The sequence below is a fragment of the Podarcis erhardii genome, assembly GCF_964252035.2.
Source record: "Podarcis erhardii genome assembly, chromosome: 17".
Lineage (NCBI taxonomy): Eukaryota > Metazoa > Chordata > Lepidosauria > Squamata > Lacertidae > Podarcis > Podarcis erhardii.
Genome location: NC_138515.1, coordinates 34,690,518 through 34,707,146, shown reverse-complemented (window position 1 = coordinate 34,707,146; position 16,629 = coordinate 34,690,518). Strand labels below are relative to the sequence as shown.

The 16,629-nt window shown below is 43.1% G+C and overlaps 1 protein-coding gene across 1 annotated transcript in view; it reads right to left on the bottom strand.

Moving 5' to 3' along the window:
* The window catches only part of KPNA1 (karyopherin subunit alpha 1), a 33,713-nt gene that overhangs the window by 11,424 nt on the left and 5,660 nt on the right, over positions 1–16,629 (bottom strand). Inside the window, exons 2-6 of the mRNA XM_081845240.1 lie at positions 6,939–7,072; positions 5,755–5,862; positions 4,561–4,660; positions 4,074–4,168; positions 1,796–1,927 (exon numbers count right to left, since the gene is read on the bottom strand). Of these exons, the coding sequence (XP_081701366.1) occupies positions 1,796–1,927; positions 4,074–4,168; positions 4,561–4,660; positions 5,755–5,862; positions 6,939–7,067 (564 nt within the window). The 5' untranslated portion in view covers positions 7,068–7,072. The remainder of the gene's footprint in view (positions 1–1,795; positions 1,928–4,073; positions 4,169–4,560; positions 4,661–5,754; positions 5,863–6,938; positions 7,073–16,629) is intronic.

Sequence of the window (16,629 nt, the reverse complement as noted above, 5' to 3'; positions counted from 1 at the left end):
TTCTGGAGGTTCCCTCACTGCAAGAAGTGAAGTTATGGGGAACCAGGAAGAGAGCCTTCTCGGTGGTAGCGCCCTACCTGTGAAACACCCTCCCATCAGATGTCAAGGAGATAAAGAACTACAATTTTTTTGAAGGCATCTGAAGGCAACCCTTTATTGAGAAGTTTTTAAAGTTTGATGTTTTATTATGTTTTTTATGTTCTACTGGAAGCCACCCAGAGTGGCTGGGGAAACCCATCCAGATGGGTGGGGTATAAATAATAAAATTATTGTTATTGTTACTACTACTTCTTCATATGGGGGACGCGGGTGGCGCTGTGGGTAAAACCTCAGCGCCTAGGACTTGCCAATCGCATGGTTGGTGGTTCAAATCCCCGTGGCGGGGTGAGCTCCCGTCGTTCGGTCCCAGCTCCTGCCCACCTAGCAGTTCGAAAGCACCCTTAAGTGCAAGTAGATAAATAGGTACCGCTTTATAGCGGGAAGGTAAACGGTGTTTCCGTGTGCTGCTCTGGTGCCGGTTTGCCAGAGCAGCTTCGTCACGCTGGCCACGTGACCCGGAAGTGTCTGCAGACAGTGCTGGCTCCCAGCCTCTAGAGTAAGATGAGCGCACAACCCTAGAGTCGGACACGACTGGCCCGTACGGGCAGGGGTACCTTTACCTTTGCTTCTTCATATGGAAAAGCAAGTAAGAATGGTGGTGGCAAACACCTCTTAACTTGAGGGTTGCCAACCTTGCGCCTGTGAAGGGGGCCCAGACCCTAAGTTTCGCTTCTTCAAACAGGCAAATCTCTTGCCCTCCTAGAAAGCAAGCTTTGAAGCGAAATGTGCAGCTATCCTTCTAAACCAGGGTTTCCCAAACGTGGTTCTCCAGCTGTTGCTGGACTACAATTCCCATCATCCTGGACCACTGGTCCTGCTAGCTAGGGATAGTCCAACAACAGCTGGAGACCAAAGTTTGGGGAACCCTGTTCTAAATGAATTCTGTGAAATGAGCCAGGCTGACTGCTCCCACCTATCAGTATTGAGCCAAGTCACAGCTTGCTAGATAAGCCGAGTTGTTTGGACATGAGGCAATAGGAATCATTGAGGTTCTAAAGCGTTACTGTTTCCCCTTATTTATGTATTTAAACAGTTTATATACTAGAATCAGAAGTGTGCACCCACCAAAATTACACCCAGAAACACATAATACCAACACACTGCCTTCTGCTCAGCTCCCCCTTCCCTTGGGATCCATGCAAATCAGTTAAGGGGTAGAGGCATTATTTTAACCCCAATCACAGAACGCTATTCAGCAATACTTAAAACCTCTCCACTCAGCATGCTCCACAGGGATGAAAACCCAGGCCTTCCACACGCCTCCCCTGATCCATGCTGATCAGCTGAGGAGCCAGGAGGGCTGATCTGAATCCCCCAAGATGCTGCTCTAGGCGGAGAGGTTTACACCTCCCCTCCTGCTGTGCTGTGATCAGAAGGATGAGCACGCAAACACACACGCTCAGCAGATCAGCTGGAAAGTGGCAAGCAATTTTCTTCCTGATTGCAGTGCACGTGGAAAAACTCAGAATGCACCCAGCATTTTGTGAAGAGGATGAAAAGAACCCATCCCTGTTGGCCGGATTAAGTCCATGGGCCAAAGGTTCCGCATCTCGCAAGTTAAGACTTTTGTTTGCCATCTTTTTAAACCAGATGAACATCAGCAGCTGGAAAACTTGAAACTAGCAATAGGAGGAAACTCAGTGGCGTGTGCTATACGCAGCAGCCTCTATGCTATCTTGCCTTTTGAGACACTAACCTGTTCTTGCACATCTTCAAATTCTGAGCTGAGTAGCTCTATGAAGATAGGAACAGCTCCTGCTTGGATCACAATCCGAGTCTGAAGGGAATTTCCGGAGGCAATGTTAGTCAGCACCCAGGCAGCTTCAAACTGGAACAGGAGAGAGAGGAAGCCATTCTTCAGCAGCTGTTTGTCTACGACATGATGCTTGAACCAGAAATCTTCACCAACGTGGGGTAGTTGCCATGCCAGGCACTTGGTCAGAGGTGGCAACAAGCACAAGCCACCTGGCCACGGTGATCCATGCGACTGTCACCTCCAGGCTTGACTACTGTAATTCGCTCTACGCGGGGCTGCCCTTGAAACTGTCCCAGAAACTCCAGCCATGGAGCATATTCACCCAGTGCTTTTCCAGCTGCACTGGCTCCCGGTGGAGTACAGGGTCAGATTTAAGGTGCTGCTTTTGACCTTTAAAGCCCTTCACGGCCTAGGACCCTCGTACCTACGGAACCGCCTCTCCCGGTATGCCCCACGGAGAGCCTCAAGGTCCATAAATAGCAACACCCTAGTGGTCCCAGGCCCTAAGGAAGTTAGATTAGCTTCAACCAGAGCCAGGGCCTTTTCAACTCTGGCTCCGGCCTGGTGGAATGCTCTGCCTCATGAAACCAGGGCCCTGCAGGATCTGATTTCTTTCCGCAGGGCCTGTAAGACAGAGTTGTTCTGCCTGGCCTTTGGCTTGGAGCCAATTTGATTCCCTCCCTTCTTTTTTCTTTTCCTTCTCCTCCTGTGATGAGGCTACATTTTAATATTTTAATGTTTCATTATTTTAATGTTGTATTTTAATTTTGTTTTAAGTTGTAATCATTCAACTTGTTTTTATTATTGCTTGTAAGCCGCTTTGAGCCTGGCCTTGGCTGGGGAGGGCGGGGTATAAATAAATAAATAAATAAATAAATAAATAAATAATAATAATCTAGCAGACACTTTAATCAGCTTTTCTCCCACTAACATCCTGCTCATCTGCTTTCTATGTAATACACAATTCTGCAAATAATATTGCATTATCAGACAGATATGCTGCAATTAGCATTCATTAAAAAGTGTGTGCAGAAGAAAAGTGTATGCCTCTTACAGGAAGGCTACTGTGAGAACAGAATGCTGGACTAGTGGCCTATGTTCTTAATAGAGGGTGTATAGGTAACAGCAGAGTCAAATGTGTACCTATTTCTCTCCTGATATTACAAACTGAAGAGCTTTGTTGGGACATAATTTGAAGGGATCATATCCCAAATTGCTTCAACATAAAAAAATATATTTTTTCCCTGTACTTTTTTTTAAAAAAATGTTAACTAAATGCAAAAAAACACACGACAGCTAACCTTGAAGACACTTTCACTGGGCACATTTTATAAAGGCAACTCAAACTGATGTAAAATGATGGCTAAGAGAGACCTGGAATTTGATTCTTGCCTCTTTCATGAGCTCACTGTTTAAGCCTTAGGCAAGTCACTCTCAGCCATTTGTAATATCATCACCACTCCCTCTAACTGTGACCTCAAGGTAGAGAATGCCAACAGAAATGGGCCAAACTGGATCCACTAAGAAACGAGAGGGAGGTATTAGCACAGACTGGGAAACTCCTGAAATTCACAGACGTACAAAAAGCTCTTTTAAAAAATACAAACCTAGGGCAAAAAAAACACTGCATAACAACCCAATGAAGGCAAAGTATGCCCAGTAGCCAAAGAATGTTAAATTTTTTTCCGGGGGGAGCAAAAAGTCTTGCACAGAGGAAACAGGTCCCTGAGCAGATGGTATTAATCCCACTTGTTCACTCCAATGGTCAACTCTGAGACAACTGGAGCCCAAAGAGAGCAACCCCCCCTTAAAAACAAACAAAAAACAGCCCAGTGAGGGCAGGGGATGCTCAGTGGCCTGCAGGAGCCCCAGGAGTGTCCACCGGAAAAGAAAAATGGAAAACCAGGGGTTGGGAGAAGGAGTGAATTGACTTTCTTGACCTTCTTATGGTCAAAAATATCATGGAAGGCGGCACTGCTGGCACTCTGACCTATAAAGGCTGAAGATAAGTCTATAGCAGGCCATCTTCTCCTCAATCTTGATGGAATTTCACGGATATTTTCTAATTAATTCCCAAGGTTAAATCGAATGAGTCCTTTAGGATAGACAGCATTTATTGCAAGAGCCCACAGGCCTTTACTTAAGAAAATCCCACCTCTTTTTTTTACTTTAATTATCAAAGTCTATTCTATAAAATTGAGGAACAGAACATACATACCTGTAAAGTGCAGTTTTCTTTCCGTTTGAGGAACTCTACAAACCTGGGCACTACTCCTGGTGTACTGATGACCTCATCTATAGGAGGATTCGGTTCTATTGAAAGCACAAAGATACCAGAGTAGGTTTTTCCACCCTTTTAAGTGAAGCTATGTGTTTACACAAGAAACAGATAATATCAGTTGTCCAAGGCATTCAGTTTATTACTTTACATGCAATCTTCTACACCCTCCATTCTTATACTTGGGGGTCTTTCATGCCTGCAATGTGACATTTCCCATTTAGAAACAGGTAACAGCCATTTATTGTTTTATTAATTTAACTGATACCCTAGGACCTGTCCCATAAGAACTGCCGCCCCACTTAAGTGTTCCAAAGCCACAGGTCCCAAAGTTTAATGACAAGATTAGGTAAAGGACCTCTGGACGGTTAAGTCCTGTCAAAGGCGACTATGGGGTTGTAGTTTCATAACTACCTCTAGCACTCACCTTTTGAGAGAAGTTTTCGGAATTTCTGGGTGGCTGAGAGCTGCTGCTCTGGACTATTGGAGAAAATCATCTCAGTCATATCAGATGTGATCACTGCACTCTGCAATGACAAAGGAAAAATATTGTTACTTTTGCCTCAAATTTAAGGGCAAATACTTCTCAATGTGTTACTATAAAGAAGGCAACTCCAAGTGCAAATGCAGAAGGGAGTAAGAGTATCTAAAATACACTTTCCTGTTTAAAATACAGCCAGAAAAGTTCCTTCTCAAAACTACCACTGAAAACAGGAGCGGGAGATAGCGTGGAAGGGGCAAAAGGTTAAAGCAGCTCCCCCCATGGCATGGTCCTGATTTGACCCCCCCCCACATCAGCTATTTAACAAAAACCACCTTTGTAATCCCTAATTATGTCATATACCTAGCCCAGTTCCAAATTTATCAAAGGTATCTATGCATTCACATTGCAAGGTAAGAAACTGAGTCTGGCTGGCACTAAAAAGCCCTAAGGACTGACTTTTCGCATCATTATTAATTTTTTTCATACCTACTGGTTTGCAAACTGCTTGAAGGAAGTGGAAAAGAGGTATATAATTAAGATAGCACCATTTGTTACTGGATGGGCTGAACAATCCAAACACCCCTTACTCCAGACCGGGGGCTGGAATGAGTGGAAGTGACTGCCAGCCCAACTTTCCTGGCTAAGCTGGCCTCCCAACAGTCACCAGTGCTGACCGCCTGCTTCTGCCTGCCAAATAGGCCAGAGGAGGACACTGGCAGGATCCCTGCCCACAGGGGTGAAGAGAGAGCCCTGAAACACTGGATCCTAAGCTGATGGCATGCTGCCCAACCTGGGCCTGAAAACTGCACAAGATTCACTTTCTACCCTGCATAAGATTCACTTTCTACCCTGGCCCTCATGAGAAACAAGGCTGTGTATGTGGCAATGGCCCCACTGCTCTGCTAAGTCCCATAGGCAGGGACAAAGTCTATATTGCTACCTTAACAAGTCTTTTACAGGGCACTTTCAGTGGTAGAGTGCAGCAACCGCTGCGAAATATACACGTTAGGCATGTCCAAGTGATTGTAGATGAACCACTTTCCAGAGAAGTGTGTTTTGAGATTGCAGCCTTAGAAATCCTTAGAAACTATAGGAAAAGCAAACTGAATGGAGTTGTCAAGTCTTTGCTCCACTTACAGAAGTCATTTCCATGTTATTCATTTGGGTTTCATGGAACCCGCCATCTGACATAACTTCCTCTTCCGCTTCTTCATCAGCTGTAGCAACATTTCTACGTTTAAACAACTGGAGAGAGATATGTAGAGAAATTACAACTAACAGTGTTTATACATTGAGAGAATATAACCAAAGATAATGATTTATTAAACACTATATAGAAATCATAAAGTGGGGCCACAGATCAGTGAATTCCTGGTCTCCCATGTCCTAATCCGACACACTACATCACACAACGTCAAAGTAAAACACTCTCGTTTCAGCTGTGGCGAGTTAGGCTGCAAAATAAGGCTGTAGTGGATGCTGTTTTGCCAACCACACAGCGTTCAGCATGGTATGAATTCAGAGAAATGATAGTGCAGACACTATTGTGCTCAGATAATAGTGAGCAAAGGAGAGCTGGCGCCCAAAATATCGCTGACTTGAGGAGCGGAGATGACGACACACTGGGAGATCTTTATGTACATGCAAGGAAGACAGCTTCCATCAGCCTCTGTGTTTCGTCTCTGCTGGAGCTGCTAGACTGGTCTGACAGGGCAGCCTCCTTTGGGATAGTCTTACTACAGCAGAGGTCAGTCAGTTCACCAATGAGGCCATGCAGGTTCCACAGTGGCCTTGCCATGCTCAGTCTACACAGAAATGTGTGAAACAAGGCACAGAGGCAGGAGGCAGGGTGGATAAACATGAGAATCCTGATGGCTACATCAGAGGCAGAAGCAGGTTGGTGGCTGGTGTCCAAGAATGAATCAAAGCAAGACCTGATGAAACTTGTTGTTTAAATTTATTATTAATTGATGTCATTACTTTCTATTGTTGTTTTATGATTATAAAGTAATGCTGTATGCTTAGTAGGGTATGTTTTATCCAGGGAAACATGTGCTTTTTATTCAAACGTAGGTTTATCAAGCTAAATGTTGTCCAATCACAAAAATAACAGCAGGTTTGAATTCCTCACACACAAAAACGTATTTTTAAGACCCCTCACTGAATAAATTTGCAAAAGTAAATTTGCAAAAATTTTGTTTCGCGCTCTAAAATGGTATGCCCTCCTCCCCCGCCCATCCAAAGTTGGGTGACACCCAAGCCAAGAGATCCTGCAATTGAATATGGGATTTTTCCTTTTCATTGCCTATGGAGGAGCGTACCTGCTCCTCTCGTTTCTGCTTCCGTAGCTGGAGGCCCTCTTCCTCACGCCGGCGGCGCATTTCATCAGGATTCAGAGACTTGTTTTTATAGCTCTTCAGTCGGAAGTTCTCTTTTCCTGAAGTTGTCATGATTTCTAAACAGCAATGTAATTAGAAAGAAAATATGGGTCAAAGGAGCATTTTCTGTTCTGTTCTTTTGTTCAACTGATTTTTTTATTGACTTTAGCAATACCAATAGATTTCTTTCCAGCCCTACAAGAGGTATAACATGTTAAAGGCAGGTATGAAGAGAGTAACTCTACCCCTAGCTCAGCAAGTTCACTTGGCTAAGACGAATAGCAGATTAAAATAATAATTCTGATGAAGATATAATCTCAAAGTGTAGTGTCAAGCATACAGGGATAAAGGCAGAAGATCTGCACTTGGGTCAATTCTTCTGCAGAACTCTTTATTAAGGCCCCTTTAGTACCCCAACAGTGTTTTTAGGGGATTTCCTAATTCCTGGCCAGAGTAACCTCAAAGAAGCAAAAATTTAGTATTCTTCCCGCAACATTTATTTGAATCAGTATGGTAGAGAGAAGTTTTTCTCTTACAATAGGCTTTCCCAGACTAACTTTACACACACTTTCCACCACTTTCTTTTTTAGGTTTCTATCTAAATCTATCACCTCTAATAGTGGCAGCTGTTGAAGAATAGTCCTTGCTGGCAGATTAAATTGCTAAAAGGGGTTGGAAAAATTGTTTGTTCCTATGCAAGTGCTTCCAAGCGTTTGACGGTAGCAAGCAGTGGAGATAAACAACTTTATAGCTTTTGTAGGAGTAAGAGTGAATATAGATGTCAGATTAAGTGTCAATTCTGACTCCCCTTGAAGTCCACGTGGCTTCAGGAGAAAGTCTTTGCTCTACTGGTATAGAACCTATCCCCAAATAACAAACAAGACAGCAAAAATTCTGCACAGTATTTCAGCTCATATTTGCCCTAATTTGTGTATTCACTTAAGTCCAGTAATTCTGGTCCCACTGATTTAATAACCCTGGTTGAAATTATTTTTACATCCAGTTATGAGCAAACATGAGACATGTAAATGGAATTAAGTTAAACTGAGATCATGTTATTGTGATTAAGATGGTAGATTAACAGTGTTAGACTTTTCCCACATCAGGAATTTCATTTATAGAGGGTTCTTGTAAGTCACTCCTACCACCACTCAGAGCAGAATGACCCAGACACGGAGAGTAGTCAATCAGCTGCAAAGGAAGGAGGCAGATCTTGCCTTTCTGGCAATCATCTCTTTCGACTCCACCTCTGCCTGCCCCAATGCACACTGCAATGCATCATTCCATTCTCAAAGGAACATGCTCTGCAGGCAGCAAGGGGGAAATTTCATTTCCAGGCGAAGCAGACGCCAGTTTCAAATGAGAGCTAAATATTCTCACTGTTGCAATATTCATCGACCCTTACACACACACACACAGTTTGTGGCATCAAGGGAACGGAACACACAAGGTATGTGTGTGAACTGTGGGTTACAAGGAACAAAAAGCATACCACCCATTTAGATCAGCCACATGGTTTGCTTTCTGTAGACCTAAACAACCTCAACAGTGTGTGCAACACTATGCGGACTCTTTTTCCAACGAAGGGCTTTTGACTCATGGGAGGAGGGCAGAGCTTGCAGCTTTTCAGGACTAAATACCGCTTCCTTTCTCTGTGCCACCCCACTCCTCTCCCCCCCCCACACACTCTGGGTGGTACTCTTTTACTCAGAGTAGACCCAGTTAAATTAATCAGCCACGTTAATTTGTTTAAATGGCTCTACACTGAGTAAAACTTAGTTGATGCCATACCATCTCTGCATGAAGCATGAATCAGGGTCACAAGAAACCTGGTTAAGGATTACACATGGCTTGCAGCCCACAGGTAACCAGGTAATGTGAGAGTCAACCCTTATTTATATATAAATTGAAGGTATTATCAAAGAATTATATAAAACCAAAAAGCAGAGGCAGAAATAAATCACACACTTTAAAAATTCCATAAAGCTCCAAGCTGCACTTAATATGAAAGCAACAAAGTTACAACTGCGTCACAAGTTGTCCATGTGTTATTGTGGTGTGCAAAAGTCCTTCATCCACATCTAAGGGGCTCAGCTTTGGAGTCAAGTCATTTTGAGATAGCTCAAAAGATACAAACATGCTGGATTCAAATGTGTTCTGATCCATCATCAATGCAGCTGCTCTTATCCTCCCCTTCACCATGCAAACCCAGCTGAAAACATCTCTAGATATTAGGCTACGTGGCATCTGGTACCCTCAGCTGAAGCAGGAGGGTACAAAAGGGAAGATGTACTGTACATTCCAATGCTTTTCCTACATACCCGTTCCATAAAATGGCAATGTTACATTTGCTGCTATATCTCTTAGTTGAACAGACTGAGACATTATCAAGTTCAAGAGAAACATGCTCAAAGAATTGCCAGGGAAGTCTAAAATCATCATAATTAGTTTCAAAAAATAAGATTTCAAAAATGCAAGGAGATTTAAAATAAGGAAACTAAAAGGGGGAGTCAAAAGGGTAAAATATGTTCAGAAAATCTAGAGGTTGTCTAAGACATTATCTTAGGAGTTGATTATATAGCCAAGTCTAAGACGATACCAACATGTTTCAATAGCACCACTAGGGAAACTCTTGTTTTTAAAGGCCAGAATGCTTCCTTTAAAAATGCAGAAGTCTTGTCCAAATGGGAATTTAAAAAGAAAAGCAGAGACTCTGGAAAAACCAATATAAACTGATAAGGCACAGGAGGAATTTGTGCAAGTTGCTATAAAGCTGGTAAGAACAGATAATAAACTTTTCTTAAAATAACTCAGAAGGAGGCTAGCAAGAGCGAAAAGGAACATTAAGTGACAAAGGAACCGAACTATTACTGAAGGAGGACAAAGAAATGAAGTGAATTCACTGCAGAAAATATTGGGACAGATTCTCACACCTGAGTCACTGGTCAGAAGCAGTGAATCTTCTCAAACAGAGGTGATAAATGATGTGCTTCAGAACTAATTGACAAGGAAAGGAAAGGAAAAGAAGAACTAATTGACAACTTAAAATCAATGAGGCTGCATCGTTCTGGTAGTGCCTGAATAAAAGACCACCAGGGAATTCTACATACACCCATCACATCCATGATGGGAGAAATGGGAGATATAAATATAACTATGCAGTCAAAGCAGACAAACTACATGAATTTAGCGGAAGCTGTCCTGTTTGTTTATATTTAATAAATTTCTATACCACCCTTCATCTGAGGGTCACAAGGCAGTTTACAATATAAAAACAGAAAAATACATAACATAGTAACAAACAAAAGGAATAATGCCCCCTCCTATTAGTCCTTCTCTCAGAAGAGAAAAAAGAGCAACCATTAATAAGCACTATTCTTATTATTTATCCCCCCACCCCACCCCACAACAACCAATCAGCATTTCATGGCTGCTGAGTCTTCATTGGGTTCCTTGGCAGGGGCTTCCCCAAGGCTTCTTTCCAGTCCTTCAGCAAAATTTGGGTTCCCCTGAACCTGCTGAAACCTTTCCCCTTGTGTGTGGTTGGTACCATTCTGCTTACGTATGGACCAGCATCAAGGGATCAGTTTGGTATTAGTACATAGAAGTAGGACCTCACAACAAAACGCCATAGCATATTAAGAATGAATATAGTGTAGAGAGCTGATACACCCACACCCACCCACCCACCCACACACCATATTTTTTGCTCTGTAAGACGCACCAGACCACAAGACGCACCTAGTTTTTGGAGGAGGAAAACAAGAAAAAAAATATTCTGAATCTCAGAAGCCAGAACAGCAAGAGGGATCGCTGCGCAGTGAAAGCAGCAATCCCTCTTGCTGTTCTGGCATCTGGGATAGCTGCGCAGCCTGCATTCACTCCATAAGACGCACACACATTTCCCCTTACTTTTTAGGAGGGAAAAAGTGAGTCTTACAGAGCAAAAAATACGGTATACACACACAGACAGACAGACAGACACACACACACACACACAGACAGACACACACACACACACACAGACACACACAGTGTAGAGAACTGCTATATATACTGCAGGGTTTTTGGTTCCTGCTCTCCAAGCCTAACCTGCCACATGGGGGAAAGGCAATTGATAACACTGCAGCATAGCCTTAAATTACTATTTCAGCTTCAGCCCAAACTTCAATAAGGGGTTTAATAACATCTGGACAAGACTGCAGGATTGCTGCAAACCACCCGTAGCCTGATCTGCAGTATTCAGGGTGAGCTACACTGCAGGTCTATCACGAGCCACCCTCTTCTAGCAACAGCCCTTGCAATTGGGGGACCATGGATTGCATCTCCTTTGAATTTTGCACTGGCATTAGTGGCCATTTTTAAAGCATGTTTCACACCAAGAATTTGGAAACAGTAAGAACTCCCCCCGCCCCTGAGCATGTGTGTGCTGTTGGCGGACACATTCGATAAATCCCAGTTACTTTAAAATCTTGGATTTCTCCACTGATGTATACAGTGGTACCTCGGGTTAAGTACTTAATTCGTTCTGGAGGTCCATTCTTAACCTGAAACTGTTCTTAACCTGAAGCACCACTTTAGCTAATGGGGCCTCCTGCTGCTGCTGCGCCGCTGGAGCACAATTTCTGTTCTTATCCTGAAGCAAAGTTCTTAACCTGAGGCACTATTTCTGGGTTAGCAGAGTCTGTAACCTGAAGCGTATGTGACCTGAAGCGTATGTAACCCGAGGTACCACTGTATGGGCAGCTCTCCTCAAAAGTAGCTTCTCAGTGTGAACCTGGAAGGGACCCATCCAGACACTTGTTTATTCCCTTTGTATCTATCTACAGTGGTGCCTCGCAAGACGAAAAGAATCCGTTCCACGATTCTCTTCGTCTAGCGGTTTTTTCGTCTTGCAAAGCAAGCCCATTGACGGATTAGCGGATGAGCGCTGTTAGCGGCTTTTAGCGGCTAAGCAGATAAGTGGCTTAGAAAAAGGGGGGGGAGGGGAAAAAAGTCGAAAAAACTCGCAAGACATTTTCGTCTTGTGAAGCAAGCCCATAGGGAAATTCGTTTTGCGAAGCGCCTCCAAAACGGAAAACCCTTTCGTCTAGCGGGCTTTTCGTCTTGCGAGGCATTCGTCTTGCGGGGCTCCACTGTATGTTCCTGTACTCCTGCCCCAGCTGCACTGCTCCATTCCCTACGCCCAGCCTGCTAGCAGTTTCCCCCTCTTAGCCTTCTGTGACTCTGAGTTATGACAGGCTGTTTTGGAGGGTGGTGTGTGTGTCTCCCCCATTATGGTTTCTGCCCTCCCTCCAGATATTCTTGAGCTTCTGCATATCTTGGGGTTACCCTGAGTTTCTGGACACCATTCACTGGGTACTCCAGTTTTGGCCCTAAAAAAATCAAACGCTTATTAGAAGCAAAGACGACAATGGTCAGTTTTTACATTCAAAGCCCTGTGTTGGAGCATGTGCCATCCAACTTTAATAAATGAACTGGTGTCAGGGGTGGGCAATAAGAACTTTACTAATTATTCAGGATGATCAAAAGCCCAGCAGCCAGTGAGAAGAACATCACAACAATCTTCCAAGCTGGGTGACTGAGCAACAAAATGTCAGCTTAAATCCAATGTAAGTTTACAAAGTAATGCAAACTAGGGCAAAATATTTTCAATTTCACATATAACCTGATGCGACAGGTGTCAAAATTGGTTGTTACTACCAAGGAAAGAAATGTTATGGTCTTAGTGGACAACTTAGTGATCAAGAGCAGGGACTGCTTTGGGGAGATGGGGACACATTCACTTGTTGACATCCAGGGTGGATTTGATTTAAATCAAATAGATTTAAATCATGATTTAAATCACTAGTCAGTAAGACTTTATTTAAATCATTTTTTTCCCAGAAAGAGTCATTCTTCCTGGTATAATCTTAATATTTACAACCAGATGAAAGTTTCATTTTTGGAATAATAAATTTTCAGAGTAGTTTTTACAGTTATATAAAAAATAACTGATTTGGTTATACTATTAGAAATACATAGACAAATAATTATGAAATTATTATGAGGTTTAATGTTAACTGTTTATATTTGGACAACGTTTCTGCTGTAATTTATTGGAAGGAGAAAAACAATCATTTCCTTAAGAACAATTTAAACAATTTATTTAACTAAAACAGTAACATTATATCATATGTATCCATGTTTGTTAACTGATTTGTTAAATGATTTAAAAAAAACAAAAAACCTTAGACTGAGTTTTAGCACACATGAAAAACTTAAAATAAATCCTTATTTCCTGATGAATAGCCTTTGGACTATAATGTAACTTAAATAGAAAACTATCTTTAGAAAGATTTTTCCTCCAAAAGCATTTTATTTTAAAAATCCAATTTAAATAAAAAAATTCCAATTTAAATTTTAAAAAATCCATTTTTTTAAATAAAAAAAATCCATTTTTAAAAATAAAAAAATCCATTTTTTTGAATAATTGATTTTTATCCACCCTGTTGACAGCTGCTTTTACACCCTGCAAAACCCCAAAGAAGGACCAAAGCTTTGGGATCAGTCCACTGTACTTAGATCCATTTCAGCTAAGGCCTGCTTCACTTTGAAGGAGTGAAATACAGTGTTACCTCAGGTTTCATACGCTTCAGGTTACAGACTCCGCTAACCCAGAAATAGTACCTCGGGTTAAGAACTTTGCTTCAGGATGAGAACAGAAATTGTGCTCCAGCGGCGCAGCGGCAGCAGGAGGCCCCATGAGCTAAAGTGGTGCTTCAGGTGAAGAACAGTTTCAGGTTAAGAACAGACCTCTGGAACAAATCAAGTACTTAACCCGAGGTACCACTGTATCTGTAAAGCTGCCTCCTTTGGTTTGATATTCAGCTTCACTGAAAGTGGATGCAGAGCCTTGATACGTTTCTGTTAATGCGTATGACAAATGCATTAGCTTTTACCACAGCCACATCACACTGCTAGCTGATGTTCACTTTGTGATCAACTAAGATACCTAGATCCTTTTCACATGCACTGCTGCCAAGCCCACTAAATTTTACACATTTGTCTCTGTTGAATTTCACAAGGTTGGCTTTGGCCCAGTATTCCAATCTGTCAAGACCCTTGATTCTGTCTTCTGTGGTGTTAGTTATCCTTCCAAGCTTTGTGTCATCTGCAAATGGGATAAACATCCCCTCAATCCTAGTCATTTATAAAAACGTTCAACAGCACAAAAGCAAGAACAGAGTTGTGCTTATAAGCACTTGCTGGGTACAGCTGTGGAGCCACCTAACAGTAGTATCATCCCGCTCACATTTTATCATCTTGTCAGCAAGCATACCACGGGAAACTCTCTTAAATCCTTTGCTGAAATAATGATAATGTTATGCCCAGAACGTTTCCATGGTCTACCAAATTAGTAATTGTCAAAAAAGGAGATGGAAGTCGGTCTGACGTGACTTATGCTTGATAAACCCATGCTGGCTCCTAGAAATCAATGCATTTTTTTATCAATGCTCATGAACTTAATAAGCTATAACAGAAATTTGCCCGGTAACAATGTCAAGCTGACCGATCTTCAGTTTCCCAGCCTAGCTCGTTCCTCATTTTCTGAAGACAGGGGCCCTTGTCTGTCTCCAACCTTCTGGCACCTCAACTGCCCACCATGAATCCTCAAAATTTACAGTGGCTCTGAAATAATGTCCACAAATTCTTTTGGCAGTCTTGTAATTACATCTAGCCTTTGAGACTTGAACTAGGAATCTGTTAACCATCCCCTTACCTATAAAGGTAAAGGTCAAGGGACCCCTGACCATTAGGTCCAGTCGTGACCGACTCTGGGGTTGTGGCTCTCATCTCGCTTTATTGGCCAAGGGAGCTGGCATACAGCTTCCGGGTCATGGGGCCAGCAGGACTAAGCCGCTTCTGGTGAACCAGAGCAGCGCACGGAAACGCCGTATACCTTCCCGCCGGAGCGGTTTCTATTTATCTACTTGCACTTTGAGGTGCTTTCGAACTGCTAGGTTGGCAGGAGCTAGGACCAAGCAATGGGAGCTCACCCGTCACAGGGATTCGAACCGCCAACCTTCTGATCGGCAAGTCCTAGGCTCTGTGGTTTAACCCACAGCGCCACCTGCGCCCCATCCCCTTACCTATATTGGGCTGCAAATTCTCCCTCCTGTTGCGAATTAGACTTGTGGGCATGTATGGGGGTCTATTAGGATGGTCCACCCCAGGGACCAATGGATCCTAAGGGGTTTTTTGGGGAGGGGGTGCTTTGTAGATATGACTGCTGCTCCTGCCAAATTTCTGGCTGATCTGTGAAATACCAAAATGACCTGAATAATTAACACAATTGGTTGCATGTGTCCTCCTTTCCTGCTTAACAGAGCCGAGGATTTGCCATGGTACATACCTGAGCTGAGGGCAATGAAGCAAGCTGGGAGATAACCAGAACACAAGTGGAGGAAAGCTCAAGAAGAATCCAATCAAACACTAGTATAAACTCAGTATTAAGCCACCAAGGGTAAGGAAAAGGTGTGGTTTTTCACCAGCTCCATTGCCCCTCAGTGTAACCCAGCAGGGTTTTTCCAAGTGGTTCAAGACCTTTTCAATTCTGGCTCTATGGATGAAATAGTAGAAGCAAGTATGTTGTTACTTGTTTGCAAAACATTTTAAGGATAAAACCACTTGCAACCACCACGACTTAGCTGTTGCTGGCCCATCTGTGGAAATATCCAGCGTACTGTCTAATCTAGTACTGATGGCCAGTTTCAGTTGGTAGGGGATGCGAACAAGGAAACTTGGTTGCTTGACCCCTTGCCCTTCCTGGCTTACTGCTTCTAGCAGCAAAGGGACAACTGGTCAGGTCCTGAAGATAATAAACTTCACCAAGAGAGGGTGAACAGGTGTCCATTCTAGAAGAAAGAATCCTTAGACTTAGAATATTTTAACAACTACAGTGGTACCTCGGGTTAAGTACTTAATTCATTCCGGAGGTCCATTCTTAACCTGAAACTATTCTTAACCTGAAGCACCACTTTAGCTAATGGGGCCTCCTGCTGCTGCCAGAGCACGATTTCTGTTCTCATCTTGAAGCAAAGTTCTTAACCTGAAGCACTATTTATGGGTTAGCGGAGTCTGTAACTTGAAGCGTACGTAACCTGAAGCGTATGTAACCTGAGGCACCACCGTATAGACGACTAGCTAATGTCCCTCTCCTGTGCAAAGTGCTGGAGTGTGTGGCTGCCAACCAGACCCAGCAGTCTTGGATGAATCTGATTTTCTGGGTCCATTACAGTTGGGGTTCAGGCCTGGTTTTGACAAAGAAACTATTTTGGCTGCTCTGTGGGATGACCTAGCTGTCAGGTGAGAAATAGGGGAAATGTCTCCATGTTGATTAGGCTTCCTAATTCCTAGGATTCCCAGCATTCCTGACCACTAGTCCTGCTAGCTAGGGATCATGGGAGTTGTAGGCCAAAAACATCTGGAGGGCCAAGGCTGAGGAAGCCTGATGTTGATCCTCGATCTCTAAGCAGCTTTCAGTACCATCAACCATAGTATACTTCTGGAATGGCTATAGGGTTGGAAGGAAATGAGCTGGAATGCTTTCTGCTTATACCTGGGCTGGCCAGCACAGAAGGTGGTGCAGGTG